The 24471-nt window shown below is 43.0% G+C and overlaps 3 protein-coding genes across 9 annotated transcripts in view; 2 read left to right on the top strand and 1 right to left on the bottom strand.

Annotated features, from left to right (window-relative positions):
• The first annotated feature begins 256 nt into the window (after nucleotides 1-256).
• msmp1 (microseminoprotein, prostate associated 1) lies at nucleotides 257-2146 on the top strand. The gene is made up of 3 exons (XM_020503885.2): nucleotides 257-786; nucleotides 1079-1187; nucleotides 1574-2146. Exons 1-3 carry the CDS (start codon nucleotides 669-671, stop codon nucleotides 1749-1751), a joined length of 405 nt encoding a protein of 134 aa, XP_020359474.1. The 5' UTR covers nucleotides 257-668; the 3' UTR covers nucleotides 1752-2146.
• A 45-nt stretch (nucleotides 2147-2191) lies between these two features.
• Nucleotides 2192-17348, bottom strand: rgp1 (GP1 homolog, RAB6A GEF complex partner 1). Of its 6 annotated transcripts, XM_020504105.2 has the most exons (10): nucleotides 17189-17317; nucleotides 16916-16982; nucleotides 16373-16488; nucleotides 16083-16216; nucleotides 14834-14917; nucleotides 14402-14551; nucleotides 4084-4227; nucleotides 3624-3751; nucleotides 3366-3543; nucleotides 2192-2760 (listed from the first exon to the last, which is right to left on the bottom strand). In XM_020504105.2, the coding sequence occupies exons 3-10, from the start codon at nucleotides 16486-16488 to the stop codon at nucleotides 2537-2539; spliced, it is 1158 nt and encodes a 385-aa protein (XP_020359694.1). In that variant the 5' UTR covers nucleotides 16916-16982; nucleotides 17189-17317; the 3' UTR covers nucleotides 2192-2536. The 6 variants fall into 6 exon arrangements, with proteins under 6 accessions (XP_020359694.1, XP_020359695.1, XP_020359693.1 ...); XM_020504106.2 differs by lacking the exon at nucleotides 16916-16982 and having other exon boundaries at nucleotides 16373-16493; nucleotides 17189-17348; XM_020504104.2 differs by lacking the exon at nucleotides 16916-16982 and having other exon boundaries at nucleotides 17189-17326.
• gba2 (glucosidase, beta (bile acid) 2) overlaps nucleotides 17329-24471 on the top strand; it is a 40434-nt gene continuing 33291 nt past the window's right edge. The window contains exons 1-3 of one of the 2 annotated variants that reach the window (XM_031791912.1): nucleotides 17521-18104; nucleotides 18310-18391; nucleotides 18545-18834. In XM_031791912.1, coding sequence (XP_031647772.1) covers nucleotides 18644-18834 — 191 coding nt within the window. In that variant the 5' untranslated portion in view covers nucleotides 17521-18104; nucleotides 18310-18391; nucleotides 18545-18643. Of the gene's footprint in view, nucleotides 18105-18309; nucleotides 18392-18544; nucleotides 18835-24471 lie in introns of both variants that reach the window. The other variant, XM_020504101.2, reaches the window with a different exon arrangement.

Below are 24471 nucleotides of genomic sequence, written 5' to 3'. Positions count from 1 at the left end.
CATGTTAGCCATTCATTTCTCCTTTCTCTCTCTTCTACCCCACAGCTCTCTCTCCTCCCTTTCACCTCTCTCCCCTTCTCCCTCTCACTCCCCTCTCTGCTCCCTCTTACTCTCCTTCTCCCCCCTTTCACCTCTCCCCCCTTCGACCTCTCTCATCTCTCCCCTCCCTCCCGCTCTCCCTCTCTCATCTCCTCTCTTATCTCCTCTCCCTCTCTCTCCTCCCTCTCACCTCTCTCCCCTTCTCACTCTCATCTGCTCTCCCTCTCTATCCTCCCTCTCACCTCTCTCCCCTTCTCCCTCCTCTCACCTCTCTCTTTCCCTCCCTGTCTTAGTCATCATAGGATGTGTCAATGTTTCTATCATTTTAGAGGTCATGCCCACTGGAGCGAAGAGGAGCTGATCTCCAGAGTGCCAAGGTGGTGCCAAGACACAGACTTTTTCCTCTTGCCCCCCCCCCCAACCCCAACCCTGTGACACCCCACAGGCCCCCCCTGCGCCTCACACCCCATGCCACGGCCGGTCCTCCTGATGAGGCTAACTTACCCCACCTCCCCCCGTCCGTTGCTGTCGTAAAGATTGTGGGGTATAAATGGAGGTGCGAGGTGGAGGAGAGGACTCAGAAAACTCTAAGAACCAGATCTAGAACTACAGAACTAGAACTAAAGAACATGAAGATGATGGACTCCATTGTTGGGAGAAACTGGACACTGACCTTCCTGGCTGGGACTCTGCTCTGGACCACCCGCTGCCTAGCTGCTCCCATGCAGTGTCACTTCAACTCTAAAGGTGAGAATATCATACTGAAAGGTGTTTTTCATTCAACAAATTTTTTAGGTTTTAAGATTCCGATTCTGTTCAGAGAGTATTTGGTAAAGCAGAAACGTTTTGGGGACCTGTCGAAAACTCATCCATTGTACATTCAGGCCAGAGTAGACTTTTTTAAATTCTGAATATCTTGGATGGATGAATCCATCTGAAGTTGAGTACAAAGTTCATGTGGATGTCCTGTGGATGAATATAGGTTGATTTGTATAATATGTGTGGGACTTGGGTTAACACCCCTGGTGGTCTGTCCCAGGCCTGTGTGTGTACGAGGGGAGACACTACTCCCTGGGGGAGTCCTGGATGGAGGACGGCTGTCTGCAGTGTACCTGTCTGCACCCCATGGGCGTCGGCTGCTGTGAGACGTGAGTCCACACACCTGTAATCAATGTGCCTTTCTGGGTAGTTGTGTTAGCATTAGCAGTAATAGGAATGTCATTTCCATGGTTGGGATGAGCTTGCCATTCAACACAGCCATGTACATTGTGCCCAGAGTCAAGTAATGTAAGGGAAACAGGGTTGGGTCTGGATTTGATTGTGATGTGTAGAATTGGGACAGGCAACTTCAACATAGCATTGTTCTGTCAGAATATTGTCATTATGTCCTTTCAGAACACATATGACAGTGCTCATGCTCAGCTGTCAATTACATTTCCCCCCCCCCCCCCCCTCCGTACAGGGAGCATCATGCTCTTTCAGAGCTCATACGTACATATGGACTTTGAAAACCTACACCCCTCTCTCCGCACAGGGTGCATCGCCCGGTAGACTTCCCAGCTTGGTGTGAGGTTCGGGTGGACGCTCTAGCTTGTAAAGTGACCCTGGTGCAGAGCGCTGACCCTCGCCTGCCCTGCCTCCCTGGGAATGGACACAACCTGGGCCCCAGCCACGGCTCACAGGACAACAACTACCTGCAGATGGTGGAGTAGACAGGGACCCCGGTCAGACAGTGGAGGGACGGCCTCATTGGAGTGAATGTCGCCATTACAATGAGCCCGTCCTCCGATTTAAAGTGGCAACAGCCTCCACTGGAGATCAACTCCCTCCACCACCGACCATCTCCGTCCATGTCAGTGTAATCCTAACGGTCCATTCTCACTTCAGTTGCAGATCAGTTAACATTTAAACCGCATGAATATTACAATACCTTAAGCAGTAAATGATACTCAGAAAGCAGAGGTGAGCCCACATAATGGAATCCCTCATTTACCACCCTGTAATGCACTACTGTAAAGCTTTCATAGTAATATATATAGAACTATTGTTGTATTTCTTCTGTCCTGTCTTGCAGTTATCCTCTAAATAAAATTCTTATTGCGTGAAAGTCATTTGTTGATTGTGTGGATAAAAGACTCCTTTCAGATTCATGTGGATTTGACATTTTAATTCCTGATTCACATTGAACAGTGTTTCATTAACAATTTCAAAAATACAGTTGTACAGCATATAGCTCTTGAAAATAAAATACACTATTCATGTGACAAAGCAATGGACTCTTTTGGGGGTTTTGAATAAAGGGGTAAACAATGAAATACTGTGAATGACCCCACAGATAGTAGCATTAAACACTGATCATCATCATCATGTTTCAGCTAGAAAAACAAAGGTGAGCATTCAAAGAAAAATATAGGATGCACTGCAAAATGTTAAAATATTAAAAACGGCAAAAGTTGCCTGCTTTATATCTGGAATACATTCTTCCTTCATCACACAGTTAAATGTTGATGCTGTTGGTCCCTGTAAACTGGGAGACGTAAGATGTCAGGGCTGGATTGGTGGGGAGCACTTTGATTGGCAGGTCCCAACTGAAGGTATCCACATCAACATGCTCCGCCCCAGTCCACACGGTGACCTCTGGTTGGTTTTGCAACACGTTGTGCGATTCCATAGGCTCTCGGGACGTGACGAACTCAAAGTGCAGACGCCATCGCAGGGTCACTGAGGAATGAGTTGAGAATGTCATGAAGCTGTCTAGGAGTAGACAGAGGGTTAAATACACAGGGAAGCTTTAGAGACAAAGACAAAAGGGTTGAGAAGCGCGTCATCGCATAGATTAAAAACAAGTCTTCGACTACATAAAAAAAAAAAAAACATTTTCAAATGGAGATTTACAATCAAAAGAGCTTCCAAGACTTGGTATAATCTGTCTAGGGAAACCATTTTCTTGTGACGGTACAATGACTAGCCCGGATCATGACCAACATCCGCAGTCATCTATGAGAACAATGGTTTCTCTTGTCAAGTGCCCACTCTGCTAAGCCAGATAATAAACAAAAAACTAACAGACTCAAGCAGGGCAGGCTACTTGCTATTAACAAACATAGGGCAGAGAGATGAGTGGTGAATTCCTGATGCCCCTTGGCCACCTCTGAGCCTGGTTCCTCTCTAGGTATCTTCCTATGTTTCCTGGTCACTGTGCTCCTGCCTGCATTGCTAGCTCTTTGGGATTTTAGGCTGGGTATCTGTATAGTACTTCGTGCCACTTGTGACGTAAAAATGGCTTAATGAGATACATTTGATGGAAATTTGACTTAGCTACGTACCGATGTCTGTGCTGAAGCCGGGGGTGACGTTGAGGGGAACGGGGAGGGAGAAGTGGGTGGAAGCCGTGTGGAGGCAGGATTCTAAGTGACGACCGTGACCCGTCACACTGATCGACTGACCGGGACGCCGCTGGTACCCTTGCTGGATCTCCTCCTCACTCTGCAGGCTGACCGAGTACTGACAAACACACACTTTTAATATCCTCATTCAAGTAAAAAATATGACAGGCCCTAACACAGACATACGCGCACACACACCTGTATACAGGGAATATCCCCTTCTGAGAAGTCGAAGGTGCCGATGATGTCCTCCCCTAGTCTGTAGACGGTCTTGAAGATGCAGAACTTGGCCACCTTCCCCCGCATATTGGTGATGTTGAACAGATCTGTGGGAGACAGGGGTCAAAGGTCACATGCATTCCACATTGCTGCTAAACACACACACAATGTCTGCAATGTCTTTTGTTGTGTCGGACCCCAGTAAGACTAGCTGTCGCCATGGAGAACCTAATAAATCTAATCAGAAACAAACAGATTAGAGATCCATGGATTGGAGTCTGCAAAAAACCCTCAGTACATCATCTAGCTGATGTGGAACACAAATAACATTAAAGGAGGAGGCTCATAAGAGCTGCCACATAGCACTGGTCAAAAGTAGTGCACTATAAAGGGAATAGGTTGTCATTGGAGAATTAGCCTAGAAGAACAAGAGACTGACGGGGACAGCGGCGTGAGGTGATCGTCAGCATGTCCAGGGCTCTCTCCAGGGGGCGATCGTCTCTCCGCCCACCCTCCTCCTCCTCCAGGAAGGGGTTAGAGGGGGCCACCTCCTCATCCTGGGGGAACGGGGGCTCCGGCATGCCTACGACAGGGACATCATGTCACTCATTTTGAACAATGTCATTTTATAGGAGGAAAACATGTCCACAACAGGCATTTCATACATATAGTGCACCCTTTCACATTTTGTTATGTTGCAGTCTGAATTTCAAAGGGATTCAATTGAAATTGTGTCACTGATCTATACACAATAGTCCATAATGTCAGTAGAATTTGTTTAAAAAATAAAATAAAAATGTAAAGCTGAAATGTTGAGTCAATAAGTATTTCAACCCCTTTGTTATGGCATGCCAAATCAGTTCAGAACTAAAAATGTGATTAACAAGTCACATAATCAGTTCCATACTATGTTATTAATAGTGTTTAACATGATTTTTGAATGACTACCTCATCTCTGTAACCCACAAATACAATTATCTGTAAGATCCCTTAATCGAGTTGTGAATTTCAAGCATAGATTCATCCAAAAGTCCAGGGAGGTTTTTCAATGCCTCACAAAGGGCACCTATTGGTAGAGGTGTAAAAAAAATAAAAAAAAGATGGAATATCCCTCTAAACTGCGGAGAGAAGCACGAGATTGAATATCCCCCTTAGTTATCACCATATCCCTTTACTGTGGGAATTCTGATCGAATAAATGCAATATTAGCCATTTCAATGCAACATACCGAAACAAATGAACTACGCAAGACTTCAACTAGCCTGTACCCCTTCACACTGACTCGGTACCCCCTTAATATAGCCTCATTGTGTTACTTTTATTACTTTTATTATTTTAGCCTACTTGGTAAATATTTTCTTCTTTAACTGCACTGTTAGTTAAGGGCTTGTAAGTAAGCATTTCACGGTAAAGTCTACACGTTGTATCTGGCGCATGTGGCAAATAAAGTATGATTTGAAGAATTAGTATGCAAAACTAACTATGCAAGATATTTTGTTATAGGCAGAACGCATCGGAGTAGGATTCTATTACATTGACAGCCCGTATTCTACACAGAATGGAGCGCCATAACCAATCAGAGCTGCAGTAGGCCTATATGTAAATAGATGCCATAAATGCAACTGTGCCATTCACTTTGAACTGGACTGTGTTTACAGCATGAGTGGTTGTGAGTAGATGCACTTGTTTTGAGATTAAAGCGAGAGCTGCATGTAGCCACGTGCAGAGGAAGTGTTGTATTTTGAGACAGGCTTGAATAAGCTAAGTAGCCAATAGGCAGAGGGTAGCATTATGGTATGGGGAATAATGCATTTTATCTTGAAAAGTGGTGTCTTCCATCAAAAAACAGTGGACAAACAGGTTAATGTCAAGCCCTGCATGTTTTCATCAAAAGTCTAATGGAATGTAGGCCTACATTGAACACCACACATTGGCTGCTAACTCAGGCTGAATGATAGAGCAGCTATTTCCATGTTCTGAGATGCATTTGCGCCATTGTTTTTGATGATAGGCCACTCTGGTAGGCCTACAATATGATCATCCACAGTAACCTACTTTTCCACTTTCTGAAACTTAAAGCGGGTACATTGGTGTGCACATGCTGGAAGTGGCACAGAATTTTCGCAACATTCAAGTTCGTGCTCAGCAGAGGGAACATTACCTTTGAACATGGTGAAGTTATTAATTACACTTTGGCTGGTGTAACAATACACCCAGTCACTAAAGATATAAGGTGCCCTTCCTAACATAGTTGCTGGAGAGGAAGGAACATGCTCAGGGTTTTCACCATGAGGCCCAAAAATATTTTTGTGTTCGTTTTTTACCCCTTTTTCAAGATATCCAATTGGTACCTAGTCTTGCCCCGTCGCTCTAACTCCTGTATGGACTCGGGAGAGGTGAAGGTCGAGAGCCATGCGTCCTCCAAAATATGACCCTGCTAAGCCTCACTGCTTCTTGACACACTGCTCACTTAACCCGGAAGCCAGCAGCACCACTGTGGCAGAGGAAACAACGTACAACAGGCAACATGAGTGAGTGTGCATTCACCCTGCCCGCCACAAGGAGTCGCAAGAGCGCGATGGGACAAGGACAGCCCAGCCAGCCAAACCCTCCCCTAACCTGGACAACGCTGGGCCAATTGTGTGCCGCCTTATAGGTCTCCCAGTTGCGACCAGCAACACAGCCTGGAATCAAACCCGAGGCGATAGTGACGCCTCTAGCAATGCCTTAGACAAAAAACGGTCAGAGTTTAATGGTTACGATATGAGAAAACTGAGCATTGCTCAACAACACCGTACTCCACAATACTAACCTACATGGCAGTGAAAAGGAGGAAGACTGTACACAGTAAAAAATAATTACAAAACATGCATTGTGGCAAAGAAATTAACTTTGACCTGAATACAAAGCGTTATTTTTAGGGAAAATAAAACATCACTGAGTACGACTCCATATTTCCATGCATGGTGGTGGCTGCATCATGTTATGGATCTGAATGTCATCTGCAAGGACTAGGGAGTTGTTTTTATATAAAAACAGAATACAGCTATAAACACAGGCAGAGGAAATCCTGGTTCAGTCTGCTTTCCAACAGACACTGGGAGACTAATTCACCTTTCAGTAGGACAGGCCTTTATCTGCAGTGCATTCGGAAAGCCTTCAGACCCCTTGACTTTTTCTACATTACGTTACAGCCTTATTCTAAAATGGATTAAATCGCCCCCCAAAATATAAAAAGAAACTGAAATACATTTACATAAGTATTCAGACCGTTTACTCAGTACTTTGTTGAAGCACCTTGGCAGCAATTACAGCATCGAGTCTTCTTGGGGATGGCGCTACAAGCTTGGCACACCTTTATAGGTGGAGTTTATTCCAGTCTTCTCTGCAGATCCTCTCAAACTCTGACAGGTTGGATGGAGAGCGTTGCTGCACAGCTATTTTCAGGTCTCTCCAGAGATGTTCGATCAGGTTTAAGTCTGGGCTCTGGCTGGGCCACTCGAGGACATTCAGAGACTTGTCCCGAAGCCACTGCTGCATGGTCTTGGCTGTGTGCTTAGGGTTGTTGTCCCGTTGGAAGGTGAACCGTCACCCCAGTCTGAGGCCTTGAGTTCATCTTTGCCTTAATCCTGACTAGTCTCATTCCCTCCCGCTAAAAAACATCCCCACAGCATGATGCTACCACCACCACGCTTCACCGTAGGAATGTTGCCAAGTTTCCTTCAGACGTGGCGCTTAGCATTCAGGCCAAATAGTTCAATCTTGGTTTCATCAGACCAGAGAATCTTGTTTCTCATGGTCTGAGTCCTTCAGGTGCCTTTTGGCAAACTCGCTGACCAAGGTCCTTCTCCCCTGATTATTCAGTTTGGCCAACTCTAGGAAGTGTCTTGGTGGTTCAAAACTTCTTCCATTTAAGAATGGAGGCCACTGTGTTCTTGGGGACCTTCAATGCTGCAGAAATGTTTTGGTACCCTTGCCCAGATCGGTGCATTGACACAATCCTGTCTCAGAGCTCTACAAACAATTCTTTGACCTCATGGCATGGTTTTTGCTCTGACATGCACTGTCAACTGTGGGACCTTAAATAGACACTTGTGTGCCTTTCCAAATCATGTCCAAGCAACTGAATTTACCATATGTGGACTCCAATGAAGTTGGAGAAACATCAAAGATGATCAATGGAAGCAGGAACTCAATTTCGAGGTTCATAGCAAAGGGTCTGAATACTTAAGGTATTTCTGTTTTGGAAAAATTTCTAAAAACTGTTTCCACTTTGTCATTATGGGGTATTGTGTGTAGTTATGAGGGAAACATTTATTGAATACATTTTAGAATAAGGCTGTAACAAAATGTGGAAAAAGTCAAGAGGTCTGAATGCTTTTCGAATGCACTGGAGTTGCTCACCAAGAAGACACTGAATGTTCCTGAGTGACCTAGTTACAGTTTGGACTTAAAAATCAGCTTGACAATATATGGAAAGACTTGAAAATGGCTAACTAGTAATGATTAATACTAGATAGCAAATATAAATGAGCAAATATTGATACTCCGGGGTGTGAATACTTACAGTACCAGTCAAAAGTTCGGACAAGTGCTTCACTTTAAAAAAAATTAACTATTTTCTAAATTGTAGAAAAATGGTTAAGACATCAACACGTCGTAACCAAAAGTATTAAACAAATCAAAATATATTTTATATTTGAGATTCTTCAAAAGTAGCCACCCTTAACCTTGACAGCTTTGCTCACTCTTGGCATTCTCTCAACCAGCTTCACCTGAAATGCTTTTCCATTAGTCTTGAAGGAGTTCCCACATATGCTGAGCACTTGTTGGCTGCTTTCCCGTCACTCTGCGGTCCAACTCATCCCCCAAAAAATCTAAATTGGGTTGAGGTCGGGTGATTGTCGAGGCCAGGTCATCTGATGCAGTACTCATTCACTCGCCTTCTTGATCAAATAGCCCTTACACAGCCTGGAGGTGTGTTGGGTCATTGTCCTGTTGAAAAACAAATGATGCTCCCACTAAGCGCAAACCAGATGGGATGGCGTATTGCTACAGAATGCTGTGGTAGCCATGCTGGTTAAGCATGCCTTGAATTCTAAATAAATTAGACCGTATCACCAGCAAAGCATCCCCAGACCTCATCCAAGCTTCACGGTGGGAACACAGATAATCCGTTCACTAATCTGCATCTCACAAAGACACGGAGGTTAGAACCAAAAACATGGACCCATCAGACCAAACGACAGATTCCCACTTGTCTAATGTCAATTGCTTGTGTTTCTTGGCCCAAGCAAGTCTCTTCTTCTTATTGGTGTCCTTTAGTAGTGGTTTCTTTGCAGCAATTTGACCATGGAGGCCTGATTCACGCAGTCTCCACTGAACAGTTGATGTTGAGATATGTCTGTTACTTAAACAATGTGAAGCATTTATTTGGGATGTCATTTCTGATGCTGGTAACTCTAATGAACGTATTCTCTGCAGCAGAGGTAACTCTGGGTCTTCCTTTCTTGTGCCGGTCCTCATGAGAGCCAGTCTCATCATAGCGCTTGATGGTTTTTGCGACTCCGCTTGAAGAAACTTTCAAAGTTCTTAACATATTCTTGATTGACTGACCTTCATGTCTTAAAGTAATGATGGACTGTCATTTCTCTTTGCTTATTGGAGCTGTTCTTCCCATAATATGGACTTGGTCTTTTACCAAATATGGCCATCTTATGTATACACCCCTACCTTGTCACAACACAACTGATTGGCTCAAACACATTGAAGAAGTAAATTCCACAAATTAACTTAAGGCACATCTGTTAATTGAAATGCATTCCAGGTGACTGCCTCATGAAGCTGGTTGAGAGAATGCCAATAATAACTTTGTAATTATGGGGTATTGTGCGTAGATGGTGATACATTTTTTGATCCATTTTGAATTCAAGCTGTAACATATGGAATAAGCCAAGGAGTATGATTACTTTCTGAAGTCACTGTAGTTTGTGTTCCGTATGCACCATGTTCCCAAAACATTTTGCAACGGATGTGTTCTTATTTCACAAATTCAGGTAGTATCTGTCCGTAAATATATACATACTGTTGAAGTCGGAAGTTTACATACACTTAGGTTGGAGTCATTAAAACTCATTTTTCAGCCACTCCACAAATTTCTTGTTAACAAACTATGGTTTTGGCAAGTCGGTTAGGACATCTACTTTGTGCATGACACGTAATTTCCCCAACAAATTGTTTACAGACCGATTATTTCAATGTTAATTCACTTTCTCACAATTCTAGAGGGTCAGAAGTTTACATACAGTCAACTTAGTGTGCCTATAAACAGCTTGGAAAATACCAGAAACTTTTGTAATGGCTTTAGAAGCTTCTGAAAGGCTAATTGACATAATTTGAATCAATTGGAGGTGTAACTGGATGTATTAGGACTGATTTCAAGTTATCAGTAATCGGCATTTTTGGACACCGATCATGGCCGAAGACATTGCACTCCACGAGGAGACTGCGTGGCAGGCTGACTAACTGTTATGCAAGTGCAGCAAGGATCCAAGGCAAGGTACTAGCTAGCATTAAACGCATCTTATTAAAAAAATAATAATAATCTTAACATAATCACTAGTTAATCTAGCTTGTCCCGCGTTGCATATTATCGATACAGTGCCTGTTAATTTAGCATTGAATCACAGCCTACTTCGCCAAACGGGTGATTTAAAGAACACATTCACGAAAAAAAGCACTGTCGTTGCACCAGTGTACCCAACCATAAACATCAACGCCTTTCTTAAAATCAATACACAAGTACATATTTTTAAACCTACATATTTAGTTAATATTGCTGGCTAACATGAATCTTTTAACTAGGGAAATTGAGTCACTTCTTGCGTTCTGTGCAACAGAGTCAGGGTATATGCAGCAGTTTGGGCCGCCTGGCTCGTTGCAAACTGTGTGAAGACCATTTATTCCTAACGAAAACAGCCAACTGATGATTTAACAAAAGTGCATTTGCGAAAAAAGTGCAATCGTTGCACGAATGTACTTAACCATAAACATCAATGCCTTTCTTAAAATCAATACACAGAAGTAAATATTTTTAAACTGCATATTTAGTTAAATTCATTTAGCAGGCAATATTAAAGTAGGGAAATTGTGTCACTTCTCTTGCGTTCATTGCACGCAGAGTCAGGGTATATGCAACAGTTTGGGCCACTTGGCTCGTTGCAAACTATTTTGCCAGAATTTTACGTAATTAATTATTATGACATAACATTGAAGTTTGCGCAATGTAACAGCAATATTTAGACTTAGGGATGCCACCCGTTAGATAAAATAGAGAACGGTTCCATATTTCACTGAAAGAATAAACAGTTTTCAAAATGATAGTTTCTGGATTTGACCGTATTAATGACCTAAGGCTCGTATTTCCGTGTGTTATGTTATAAGTCTATGGTTTGATAGAGCAGCCTGACTGAGCAGTGGTAGTCAGCAGCAGGCTCGTAAGCATTAATTCAAACAGCACTTTATTGCGTTTGCCAGCAGCTCTTCACAATGTTTCAAGCATTGCGCTGTTTATGACTTCAAGCCTATCAACTCCTGAGATTAGGCTGGCAATACTAAAGTACCTATTAGAACATCCAATAGTCAAAGGTATATGAAATACAAATGGTATAGAGATCCAGTCCTATAATAACTAGAACATAAAACATCTTACCTGGGAATATTTAAGACTCATGTTAAAAGGAACCACCAGCTTTCATATGTTCTCCTGTTCTGAGCAAGGAACTTAAACGTTAGCTTTTTTTGCATGGCACATATTACACTTTTACTTTATTCTCCAACACTTTGTTTTTGCATTCTTTAAACCAAATTGAACAGGTTTCATTATTTATTTGAGACTAAAATTGATTTTATTGATGAATTATATTAAGTGAAAATAAAAGTGTTCATTCAGTATGGTATTAAAATCATAAAAATCGGTCGACCTCTAATTTCAAGGCCTAACTTCAAACGCAGTGCCTCTTTGCTTGACATCATGGGAAAAGCAAAAGCAAATCAGCCAAGACCTCAGAAAACAAATGTGTAGCACAAGCCTGGTTCATTCTTGGGAGCAATTTCTAAACACCTGAAGGTACCACGTTCATCTGTACAAACAATAGTAGGCAAGTATAAACACCATGGGACCATGCAGCAATCATACCGCTCAGGAAGGAGACACGTTCATCTCTAGGAGACAGAACCTACTTTGGTGCGAAAAGTGAAAATCTATCCCAGAACAGCAGCAAAGGACCTTGTGAAGATGCTGGAGGAAACAGGTAAAAAAAGTGACTATATCCACAGTAAAACAATCCCTATATCGACATAACCTGAAAGGCTGCTGAGCAACCTCTCCAAAACCACCATAAAAAAGCCAGACTATGGTTTGCAACTGCACATGTGGACAAAGATCATACTTACTGGAAAAATGTCCTCTGGTCTGATGAAACAAAAATAGAACAGTTTGGCCATAATGACCATCGTTATGATTGGAGGAAAAAGGGAGAGGCTTGCAAGCCGAAGAACACAATCCCAACCGTGAAGCACGGGGGTGGCAGCATCATGTTGTGTGGGTGCTTTGCTGCAGGAGGGACTGGTGCACTTCACAAAATAGATGGCATCACGAGGAGGGAAATTTGTGTGGATATATTGAAGCAACATCTCAAGACATCAGTCAGGAAGTTAAAGCTTGGTCATTGTCATGACGTTCGCCTCTTTGGGTATAGCAAGCCCCATCCCCCTCTCCCTGCCTCCAACTAGGTTGCTGTGGTCAGAGAGACGTCGTAAATTCCTGAGGATCTCCTCATGGACACAGTATAGAGAGAGTACATTTTCATAGAGAACAAAGCAATTCCTTCCACCTCACAGAACTTGAGGTACAAACAAATTTCATGTTCCGGAGAAAGTATAAAAGACCGGTGAAGAATCCAGCTACGAACTGGTCCGTTTGTTAGAACTTGGGGAAGCTCATGGGAGACTGTGGCCACATTACCATAACACTGTTTATATAATAGCCTCAGATATGAGGTTTACATCTAATTGTTGTATAAGATGAATGAGTATTATACGGTTTGTATAATTGTGTAATATGATTTGGGACTGTTTAATGAAGAAAAATACAATTCCCTTTTGATTTGAACTAAATCAGAGGACCGCCCCTGAGCCCAGTTAGGGTCAGGCGTCCTGGGACAGCCCTTTTCTGCCATTCCGAATAAAACCCAACTTTGAGAAATTATCACCAGACCGAGCTCAATTACAAGACGGCTAAAGGTTGCAGACCATGCTTTTCTCCACTAAGAGGAGAAAGGTTGTAGACCATTGCTGAATCTTTTAACCATACCACATGGTTAAACTCTTAGACTATCGATACCGACAGAATAAGAACAAGTCTTTGATATTAATTACTAGTCTGCAGCTGGGAATTCGGTATCATTGAACGCGAAGAACGACAAACTCCGAAACATCCATTCTATAACAATGTCACTCTGAACTAACCACTAACCACGAAAGAGGGAGAGGACAAAACTCTCCAGAAACAAACTTTTCACCAGCAATCAAGACAACACACTGAGAGTGAATATATATATATATTGATTGCAATTGCTCCCGAATGAGTGAGCGTTCATGTGTAAAGGATTAGCATTTCAATTGTTATAATTATCACTCTGTAGTGACTTTAGTCGACCCCCCACTTCCCCTTTTGTCTAACAAGCCGTGATGCCGGTTTAGCCCACTAGGGCACATTCTCCTATAATTTCTTGTAACCACATTTACCTTGTTTGCTTATGCATTCCTGTGAATTACTTAGTAATAAATACATTATTTAAGACAATTGATGTATGGATGACTCATAGTGAAGACTGGGTTCGTGCAGATTACCAACAATTTAAGACGTTTGGAATGAGACTAACGTGAGGTAAAGTAAATAATTCATTAATTCGAAGACTAATTGATCAGATAAAATATCTGAAAAGTTATTTTAGGAAATGATAACTTGGTAATCTGAATACATTTCCTTGGTGCCCCGACTTCCTAGTAATTACAGTTACATGATTAATCAGTCTAATTGCATAATACAGAGAATCTTTGATAAAAACTATAAGTCTTCAGTTAATGATAGTAAAGACACAACATCATAAATGTGTCTTCCAAATGGACAATGACCCCAAGCATACTTCCAAAGTTGTGGGGAAATGGCTTAAGGACAACAAAGTCGAGGTATTGGAGTGGCCATCACAAAGCCCTGACCTCAGTCCTATAGACAATTTGTGGGCAGAACTGAAAAAGCGTGTGTGAGCAAGTAGGCCTACAAACCTGACTCAGTTACATCAGCTCGGTCAGGAGGAATGGGCCATAATTCACCCAACTTATTGTGGGAAGCTTGTGGAAGGCTACCCGAAACATTTGACCCAAGTTAAACAATTTAAAGTCAATGCTACCAAATACTAATTGAGTGTATGTAAACTTCTGACCCACTGGGAATGTGATGGAAGGAATAAAAGCTCAAATAAATCTACTATTATCCTGACATTTCATATTCTTAAAATAAAGTGGTGATCCTAACTGACTTTTTACTAGGATTAAATGTCAGGAATTGTGAAAAACTGAGTTTAAATGTATTTGGCTAAGGTATATATATATATATATATCCTTTCTGAACACAACTGATGTGAGATGTACTTCTGTTGATTAGACTGAGTAAGAGGGTCAGGAGGACAGCTCACCATGCAGGACGAGGACTCTGAAGGGGACCCTCAGTAGTTTGATTGGAGAGCTGACCCTCTGGCAGCCGATGGTCAGCTTATAAACATACTTCACTGACTGGCCTCGAAAACTAGGAGGCCCGTCGTTGGGAACCACCTCACTGTATGAGTCTGAGGGAGGAAAAAGTAGTGAGAGAGCAAGAGAAACTGTAGCTCAAATGGTAAAGCATGGCTCCTATAAAGCCAGGAAAGTGGGTTACATTCCTGGGACCACCCATATTTAAATGTATTTTTAAATGCATGCTTGCTTGACTAAGTTGCTGTGGATAAATGCATCTGCTAAATAGCACACATAAAAAAAAAGATTGAGGGGGGGGATGGAGAAAGGAGAGGATTGAGTGAATCCCCTCTGATCTGATTTCTATGCTCTGAGTCCAGTTGTGGTGCTCTTACAAGTTCTGCTCTCGCCAGGGTCTAGGCGCAGGTCACAGAATAGTATCTTGGGAGGCGTGTCCAACATGCACTGCCCTCCTTCTCCTGGTGAAGAAAGCAGGTAGAGGGAAAGAAAAGGTCATTTTGTATCAGACCCCCCCCACAAAAAAATAAATAATTATCTATAATCTACTCCATGCACTTAAAGTGAAAAGTAAGCTAAATGTATTATGTGCTAATTCAGTCAAGCCAAGACGATTTGACTGCGCAGGCAGCAGTGGTTTAAGGGTGTCAAGGCAGCATACACATACAGCATGGTTAATTTGGGTCAATCGAAGGCAGTCAATTTAGTCAGTAAACTGAAATTCCTATTCAATAATTGAAAAAGGGCAACTACGAGAAGCTATTGATGTCAAGTCATTCAACTTTTTAGGGGGAATTTTAAATTAAAATCCCTTCCTGAATTGACAGACACAAACATTCACAGTATACTAACAGTCCCAGGGTTAATCTTCATCACAAGGTCTAATGTACAGTCATGGTGGCTCAGACAGACCGGGGATACAAAATGGCACCCTGTTCCCTATGTAGTTCATTAGGGGTCAAAGGGCTCAGGTCAAAAGTAGGTAGGGAATAGGGTGCCATTTGGGATAGATAGAATTTGTACAGAGACAGGTATAAAGGGCATAGGGGCTGTGTAAGTAATTATAATAATTACAAAAAGTATAATAAAAATAATAATGCATAGATTGAAATGATCTTGCATGCTCCTCACTCAATACTCAAAAACATTTAATACACATTTGACCAAGAAGAAGAGTGATGAGTGCTGCGTCAGATGACCTGGCCTCCACAATCCCCCGACCTCAAACCAATTGAGATGGTTTGGGATGAGTCGGACCACAGAGTGAAAGAAAAGGAGCCAATTAGTGCTCAGCATGTGGGAACTCCTTCAAGAATGTTGGAAATGCATTCCAGGTAAAGCTGAATGCCAAGCGTGTGCAAAGCTGTCGTCAAGGAAATGAGTGTCTACTTTGAAGAATCTCAAATATATTTTGTTTAACACTTTTTTGGTTACTACATGATTCCATGTGTTATTTTATAGTTTTGATGTCGTCACTATTATACAATGTAGAAAATAGTACAAATAAAGTAAGACCCTTTTGACTGGTACTGTAACTAAAATAAATATATTATAGTTGCATTTTGACACTTTCCACCTCCCTCAACATGTGTGTTTGTGGATTCTTTATTATGTCTAGCCACTCACCTCTGCTGGGGATGAGGACAGTGTCGCTCTCTGCCTGGACATCCTGCTTGGTGCCCTGGGCTGGCAGCACCACTCTGCTCTCACTGGCATGGAACTGGCAGTGGATCTGGGCACTGGCCCACGCCAGCATCTCACTGACACACACACACACACTTTTAAGTCATGTTTTGAGACTTTTTACCCCATGTAACCTTACATACAGTATAGCTAACTAAAATGTACATGCATATAATCACAATTGAGCACTACTGAAGAATGGGTGATGTGTGAGTGAGAGAAAGATAACAGACCTGCTGGCGGAGGTGGAGAGATGGGATATGGGGTTGGTGAAGGTGATGAGACACTCCATCACCTCCCCGGCCAGGAACACCGGGCCTCGGGCCATTGAGGCCACCACCTCGATCATCTGTACTTGAGGAACACAAAATAATATTTAACACCTTTATTTAACCAGGTAGGCTAGTTGAGAACAAGTTCTCATTTACAACTGCGACCTGTCCAAGATAACGCAAAGCAGTTCGACACATGCAACAACAGAGTTACACATGGCATAAACAAACATTCGGTCAATAATACAGTATAAAAAAATGTCAACAGTAACGTTATAACACACGTTATTTGGAACGGCAGCTAGCTATGTTTTTAAAAGACGTGTTGTGTTAGCTCGGTGGTTTGGTTATTTTGAGCGAGACCTTGCTAAATTAAATTGCAGCGAGATAAGAATATGTTAACTAGCTAGGATTATCTACTGACTGCTGTCTCCAAATTAGTCAATTAGGTAGCTACCAAGTTAGGCTAACCATTGAAGTAGAATAATGTTTCGAAAACCATACCTTGGCCTCAGATGTGGCACCAGCTAGCCAATGAGTTACGACTCAAATTTAGGTCATCCAAATCAAACTGTCAAATCGATATGAAATACCCACTGTAAGTATTTGTAAATTCTTTGAGACAAATTCAGCAACACAACAACATAGCATTAATAAAGCGTTCCATCTCGCAACTGCACGAACATACCGTATCGCGGGGTAAAATTCTACGTACTATTTTCCCGGTATTGGACAACTACTGAACCCGATGAATTAATAAATGTGTGTTATACTTACAAATGATCAGTTCAAATCCAATTTTACAAATGACCAGTTCAATTCCAATTTGACAAGCATTGTCTCAAATGTGCATTTTTCAGGAATAACATTTTGTTGGCCATCTAAAGGAGCTCCGTGGCATATGGGAGGAGCTATTTATATTGTAAGTAGCTAGTGTGGGTTTATAGTGTGTTCGGGAACATTTATTGGACATAACAGTGCTAATATATTTAATAACAGCCATAATATGACACTCACATACTTTATGCAATCAACCTTACTGCATATAGAGGAAAAATATAGTTCGTTTTGCACAAATTGGAGGAACGGTATAAATAACCCCCCCCCTTTCCTGGTGAGTTGGCCCAGTCTCACAAAATGAACTTCAATAGTGTAGCCTACTGTAGGACTTTGCATATTGGGCGCTCTCCTAGCACTATTTCAACTTGTCACTCAGGTCGGCTGTCCGTTTAGAATTGCATTTGGACATCTACCAGAGAGTAGCCGTGCGAAATCGTTAATCTGACATTGCTACTGTATTTTGAACAGAATGATACAGCCTACGTGACCAAGAATCTGACTCTGAAATCAACCGGGTGTCTACGGATTTGCAGAAGCTCTCTGTCTGACGACAAACCCACGTCTATTGAGATGCTAACGTTAGTTAGCTTCAATATTCGTTGAAAACCTCTAGCTAGCTAACCAGGCGACCGGTATCCATTGTCCTTCATTGCATGCGTAGCTAGCTACCTGTGCATGCTCTGCATAATGCAGGTATTTCAATAGCTCGTTGTTGTTTACTTGGACACATTAACTGGCGACAGTACACCCCACTGGCTAAACCACCTGCGTACACACGACTCGATTAGGTGCCAGTGTCCGTTCTACCACACTGGACTATCAGGGTCTCGGATAGATACCTGGGTCAACAACGGTGAGAGCAAGTTGACGTTTACCTTCCTTACTGTTGCCTCTACTATCTTTGACATTTCCAAACATCACTTTTCGTTAGAGAGCTGGCTTGAGACCTTATGTCATCTCAGATAAATTATCGCTCTTCAAGGCATATACATTATTAAACGGATCATAGTTTGTGGTAAATTTAATCTCTTATTATTATTTAATATTATTATGGCAAGTTGTCCTCCCACTTGATGAAGATGGAGGAATAATTATCTGAGAACTACATACCTGTCCTCACCTGATGGACCTGTTGCCCAGGTATCTAAAGTTGTCATTTAGGAATCCTCACACGTGAATAAAAATAAGTTCAGTTGAGAAATGTATTTGTTTTACTGTCACTCAAATGGCTCTAGGGCACTTGACAAATGGATTCTTCTTACACAACCCAGACAATTATCTCGTTTCCAACAGGTTTAACAGGGGTTGTTCCAACTCAGCGGAATAGACACCGGGCAGGTTCCCGTTCGAAAGAAGAGCTCCCTTTCGTTTCTATCCGACTACCGGCTGAACATGGAGTCGGGTGACAACAGCTCAACAGCCGAGCTCATGAGTCGGTATGTGTCTTTGGAACTCGGCTATGGGGTACCGAAGGACGGCTGGCGGATCTGCTTGGCGCATGAGTTCAAGGAGAAAAGGAAGCCGTTTCAAGCCAAAGATGTGTCCCTCTCCAACATCGTTGAACACATTGGCCTTGGAGTCAGGTGAGCCCCCTGAACACCACCTCTCATCGTGTCAAGCCAGCCAGTTACTATAGCCAAACTGTGTTATTCATAGTATTTATACTTAAAGGAGAGAGATTTGTGTTCTATGGTTGAGCACAATGTATCTTTATTCTACATAGTGGCAAGGAGAGGCATTTTTCAGTGCAAGGGTATGTAGCCTATCACTTTTCTCTGGCATGGGTCCCTATGGTGCAGCAGAGCAGCCTACCTGCCAGGGTGCCAGGTGTAGTCTCATGTTTCTTTGCTTGTCCAAAAGGGCAGGTGTGTGTGAGACATGTACATATGCAGGTGCTGTGACTGGTAGTGGGTAAAGAAACACACAACCCAGCTTCTTCTCCACACTGGTCTCTCACACCTCAATCCTTCACTTATTTGACATAGAAACACAAGCTAGCTTTGTTGTGCAAATGACTTGTCTGTGTTTGACACCAAGGCCTAATTCTATCCTGCATGGTTTTCTAACATCTGTGGACTGATTGGTGGTTGTTGTTGCTCCCCCTCTGAAAGCATTTGAGACTCATAATATTACATTCAGGACATGCCAGCTTAGACCTTGTACTGCTGCCAGCCCAGAATCCTGCATTCCTGAGAGTAGGCTAATCAGGTGTGGGTGGCTTGCTTGATACAAAGCTGATATTGATCTACTGTAGGTCTGCAGTGCTTCTGGTAACAAAACAATGAAAGTAAGGATTTACCAGCAGAAGATAAAAACAGCCTGTTGGACCTGGGTTGTTTTCAGCTGTGCTATTGGAGTTGGGAATCATGTGAAGAACACACACACACACACACACACACACACACACACACACACACACACAGTGTTTTACATTAATCACATGTGAAAAGATATCCTCAGAGTGGTACAGAGAGGTGATGTCACTGTTTGGTTTGACCTGGCTGGTGGGTGTATTAACATGACAACTACTGCAGACCAACTGCAACTAGATCAACTGGAAAATGAACATCTGTTAGCTTTAAATAACAAAGTAATACAATAATGCTTTAAATAATATGCCAACAGCACTACAGTTGAAGTTGGAAGTTTATATACACCTTAGCCAAATACATTTAAACTCAGTTTCACAATTTCTGACATTTAATCCTTGTAAAAATTCCCTGTCTTAGGTCAGTTAGGATCACTACTTTATTTTAAGAATGTGAAATGTCAGAATAATAGTAGAGGGAATCATTTCTTTCAGCTTTTATTTCTTTCATCACATTCCCAGTGGGTCAGAAGTTTACATACACTCAATTAGTATTTGGTAGCGTTGCCTTTAAATTGTTTAACTTGGGTCAAATGTTCTGAGTAGCCTTCCACGAGCTTCCCACAATAAGTTGGGAGAATTTTGGCACATTCCTCCTGACAGAGCTGGTGTAACTGAGTCAGGCTTGCCAGCATCCCCCTTTTTCCTCCACACATAACGATGGTCATTATGGCCAAACAGTTCTATTTTTGTTTCATCAGAGCAGAGCATTTCTCCAAAAAGTATGATCTTTGTCCCATGTGTAGTTGCAAACCGTGATCTGGCTTTTTTATTGTGGTTTTGGTGCAGTGGCTTCTTCCTTGCTGTGCGGCCTGTCGATATAGGACAATTTTTTTCTATGGATATAGATACTTTTCTACCTGTTTCATCCAGCATCTTCACAATGTCCTTTGCTGTAGTTCGGGGATTGATTTGCACTTTTTGCACCAAAGTACCCTCATCTCTAGGAGACAGAGCGTGTCTCCTTCCTGAGCGTTATGACGGCTGGGTGTTCCCATGGTATTTATACTTGTGTACTATTGTTTGTACAGATGAACGTGGTACCTTCAGGCATTTGGAAATTGCTCTCAAGGAAGAACCAGACTTGTGGAGGTCATGGCTGATTTCTTGATTTTTCCCATGATGTCAAATCAATTTTTATTTATCACATACACATGGTTTGCAGATGTTAATGCGAGTGTAGCAAAATGCTTGTGCTTCAAGTTCTGACAATGCAGTAATCTAACCTAACAATTCCAAAACTACTACCTTATACACACAAGTGTAAAGGGATAAAGAATATGTACATAAAGATATATGAATGAGTGATGGTACAGAACGGCATAGGCAAGATGCAGTAGATGGTATCGAGTACAGTATATACATATGAGATGAGTAATGTAGGGTATGTAAACAAAGTGGCATAGTTTAAAGTGGCTAGTGATACTGTGGCGAAATCTGCTCGGAGCCTTCACCATGCGCTGCCACTTTAAGAGCGCATGAGCAGTAAGGAAGGAGGAGATAAAGAGCGCTCGTTCAGCTCTTTGGAGAGGGGCTCTTGGGTGGCGCGACAGTTTGATTGTGTGTGCTGTGCTGCAGAAGTTTTGTTTGTTTTCAGCGTGTGTAGTTTATAGAGTATATAACACAATCATCGGTGTAATCGCTCTAGGTCGTGGTTGTTTTCGTTTGGGACCGCGCCCGTTATGGATCGCATGGATTAGTAGCAACATTGTTGCGAAGCTTTAACATACAAACCATCGGACAGTCAGACAGTACACCTGCACGCCTGAAGACCACAGCTAAGATCTCTCATCTTTTTCTCTTTCTCTTCCCTCCCATTCCAGTGCTTTACCCTGCAACAGACTCTCTATTTTTCAAATGCACTTCCCATTGAAGTTCATTAGAGCTGGACTATTATTTCCCTGCCAGAAGTGTTTGGAGGGACATTTTAGTAGGTTGCTTGCAAGTTGTATATTATGTGAACTATATTGAGGTGGGGTGTACTAATGACATGTGGCCGTGAAGACTGTGGACATTTTTAAGGCCTTTCTTGTGTCGATGAACACCCCCCACCTTCATACCCTCTGCACTCATCCACTAGAAAATAATAATATTTTATTTAAAAAAAAAATAATTTCACCTTTATTTAACCAGGTAGGCTAGTTGAGAACAAGTTCTCATTTGCAACTGCGACCTGGCCAAGATAAAGCATAGCAGTGTGAGCAGACAACAAAGAGTTACACATGGAGTAAACAATTAACAAGTCAATAACACAGTAGAAACCAAAGTGGGAGTCTATATACAATGTGTGCAAAAGGCATGAGGAGGTAGGCAAATAATTACAATTTTGCAGATTAACACTGGAGTGATGAATGATCAGATGGTCATGTACAGGTAGAGATATTGGTGTGCAAAAGAGCAGAAAAGTAAATAAATAAAAACAGTATGGGGATGAGGTAGGTGAAAAAGGGTGGGCTATTTACCAATAGACTATGTACAGCTGCAGCGATCGGTTAGCTGCTCAGATAGCTGATGTTTGAAGTTGGTGAGGGAGATAAAAGTCTCCAACTTCAGCGATTTTTGCAATTCGTTCCAGTCACAGGCAGCAGAGTACTGGAACGAAAGGCGGCCAAATGAGGTGTTGGCTTTAGGGATGATCAGTGAGATACACCTGCTGGAGCGCGTGCTACGGATGGGTGTTGCCATCGTGACCAGTGAGCTGAGATAAGGCGGAGCTTTACCTAGCATGGACTTGTAGATGACCTGGAGCCAGTGGGTCTGGCGACGAATATGTAGCGAGGGCCAGCCGACTAGAGCATACAAGTTGCAGTGGTGGGTGGTATAAGGTGCTTTAGTGACGAAACGGATGGCACTGTGATAGACTGCATCCAGTTTGCTGAGTAGAGTGTTGGAAGCCATTTTGTAGATGACATCGTCGAGGATCGGTAGGATAGTCAGTTTTACTAGGGTAAGCTTGGCGGCGTGAGTGAAGGAGGCTTTGTTGCGGAATAGAAAGCCGACTCTTGATTTGATTTTCGATTGGAGATGTTTGATATGAGTCTGGAAGGAGAGTTTGTAGTCTAGCCAGACACCTAGGTACTTATAGACGTCCACATATTCTAGGTCGGAACCATCCAGGGTGGTGATGCTAGTCGGGCATGCGGGTGCAGGCAGCGACCGGTTGAAAAGCATGCATTTGGTTTTACTAGCGTTTAAGAGCAGTTGGAGGCCACGGAAGGAGTGTTGTATGGCATTGAAGCTTGTTTGGAGGTTAGATAGCACAGTGTCCAAAGACGGGCCGAAGGTATATAGAATGGTGTCGTCTGCGTAGAGGTGGCTCAGGGAATCGCCCGCAGCAAGAGCAACATCATTGATATACACAGAGAAAAGAGTCGGCCCGAGAATTGAACCCTGTGGCACCCCCATAGAGACTGCCAGAGGACCAGACAGCATGCCCTCCGATTTGACGCACTGAACTCTGTCTGCAAAGTAATTGGTGAACCAGGCAAGGCAGTCATCCGAAAAACCGAGGCTCCTGAGTCTGCCGATAAGAATATGGTGATTGACAGAGTCGAAAGCCTTGGCAAGGTCGATGAATACGGCTGCACAGTACTGTCTTTTATCGATGGTGGTTATGATATCGTTGAGTACCTTGAGTGTGGCTGAGGTGCACCCATGACCGGCTCGGAAACCAGATTGCACAGCGGAGAAGGTGCGGTGGGATTCGAGATGGTCAGTGACCTGTTTGTTGACTTGGCTTTCGAAGACCTTAGATAGGCAGGGCAGGATGGATATAGGTCTGTAACAGTTTGGGTCCAGGGTGTCTCCCCCTTTGAAGAGGGGGATGACTGCGGCAGCTTTCCAATCCTTGGGGATCTCAGACGATATGAAAGAGAGGTTGAACAGGCTGGTAATAGGGGTTGCGACAATGGTGGCAGATAGTTTCAGAAATAGAGGGTCCAGATTGTCAAGCCCAGCTGATTTGTACGGGTCCAGGTTTTGCAGCTCTTTCAGAACATCTGCTATCTGGATTTGGTTAAAGGAGAACCTGGAGAGGCTTGGGCGAGGAGCTGCGGGGGGGGGGGCGGAGCTGTTGGCCGAGGTTGAAGTAGTCAGGCGGAAGGCATGGCCAGCCGTTGAGAAATGCTTATTTCAGTGGTGACCGTGTTACCTAGCCTCAGTGCAGTGGGCAGCTGGGAGGAGGTGCTCTTGTTCTCCATGGACTTCACGGTGTCCCAGAACTTTTTGGAGTTGGAGCTACAGGATGCAAACTTCTGCCTGAAGAAGCTGGCCTTAGCTTTCCTGACTGCGTGTATTGGTTCCGGACTTCCCTGAACAGTTGCATATCACGGGGACTATTCGATGCTATTGCAGTCCGCCACAGGATGTTTTTGTGCTGGTCGAGGGCAGTCAGGTCTGGGGTGAACCAAGGGCTGTATCTGTTCTTAGTTCTGCATTTTTTGAACGGAGCATGCTTATCTAAAATGGTGAGGAAGTTACTTTTAAAGAATGACCAGGCATCCTCAACTGACGGGATGAGGTCAATGTCCTTCCAGGATACCCGGGCCAGGTCGATTAGAAAGGCCTGCTCACAGAAGTGTTTTAGGGAGCGTTTGACAGTGATGAGGGGTGGTCGTTTGACTGCGGCTCCGTAGCGGATACAGGCAATGAGGCAGTGATCGCTGAGATCCTGGTTGAAGACAGCGGAGGTGTATTTGGAGGGCCAGTTGGTCAGGATGACGTCTATGAGGGTGCCCTTGTTTACAGAGTTAGGGTTGTACCTGGTGGGTTCCTTGATGATTTGTGTGAGATTGAGGGCATCTAGCTTAGATTGTAGGACTGGCGAGGTGTTAAGCATATCCCAGTTTAGGTC

The sequence above is a fragment of the Oncorhynchus kisutch genome, linkage group LG16 (assembly GCF_002021735.2).
Source record: "Oncorhynchus kisutch isolate 150728-3 linkage group LG16, Okis_V2, whole genome shotgun sequence".
NCBI lineage: Eukaryota > Metazoa > Chordata > Actinopteri > Salmoniformes > Salmonidae > Oncorhynchus > Oncorhynchus kisutch.
The sequence above is the reverse complement of the archived record's forward strand: the minus strand, read 5'-3'. Positions and strand labels throughout refer to the sequence as shown.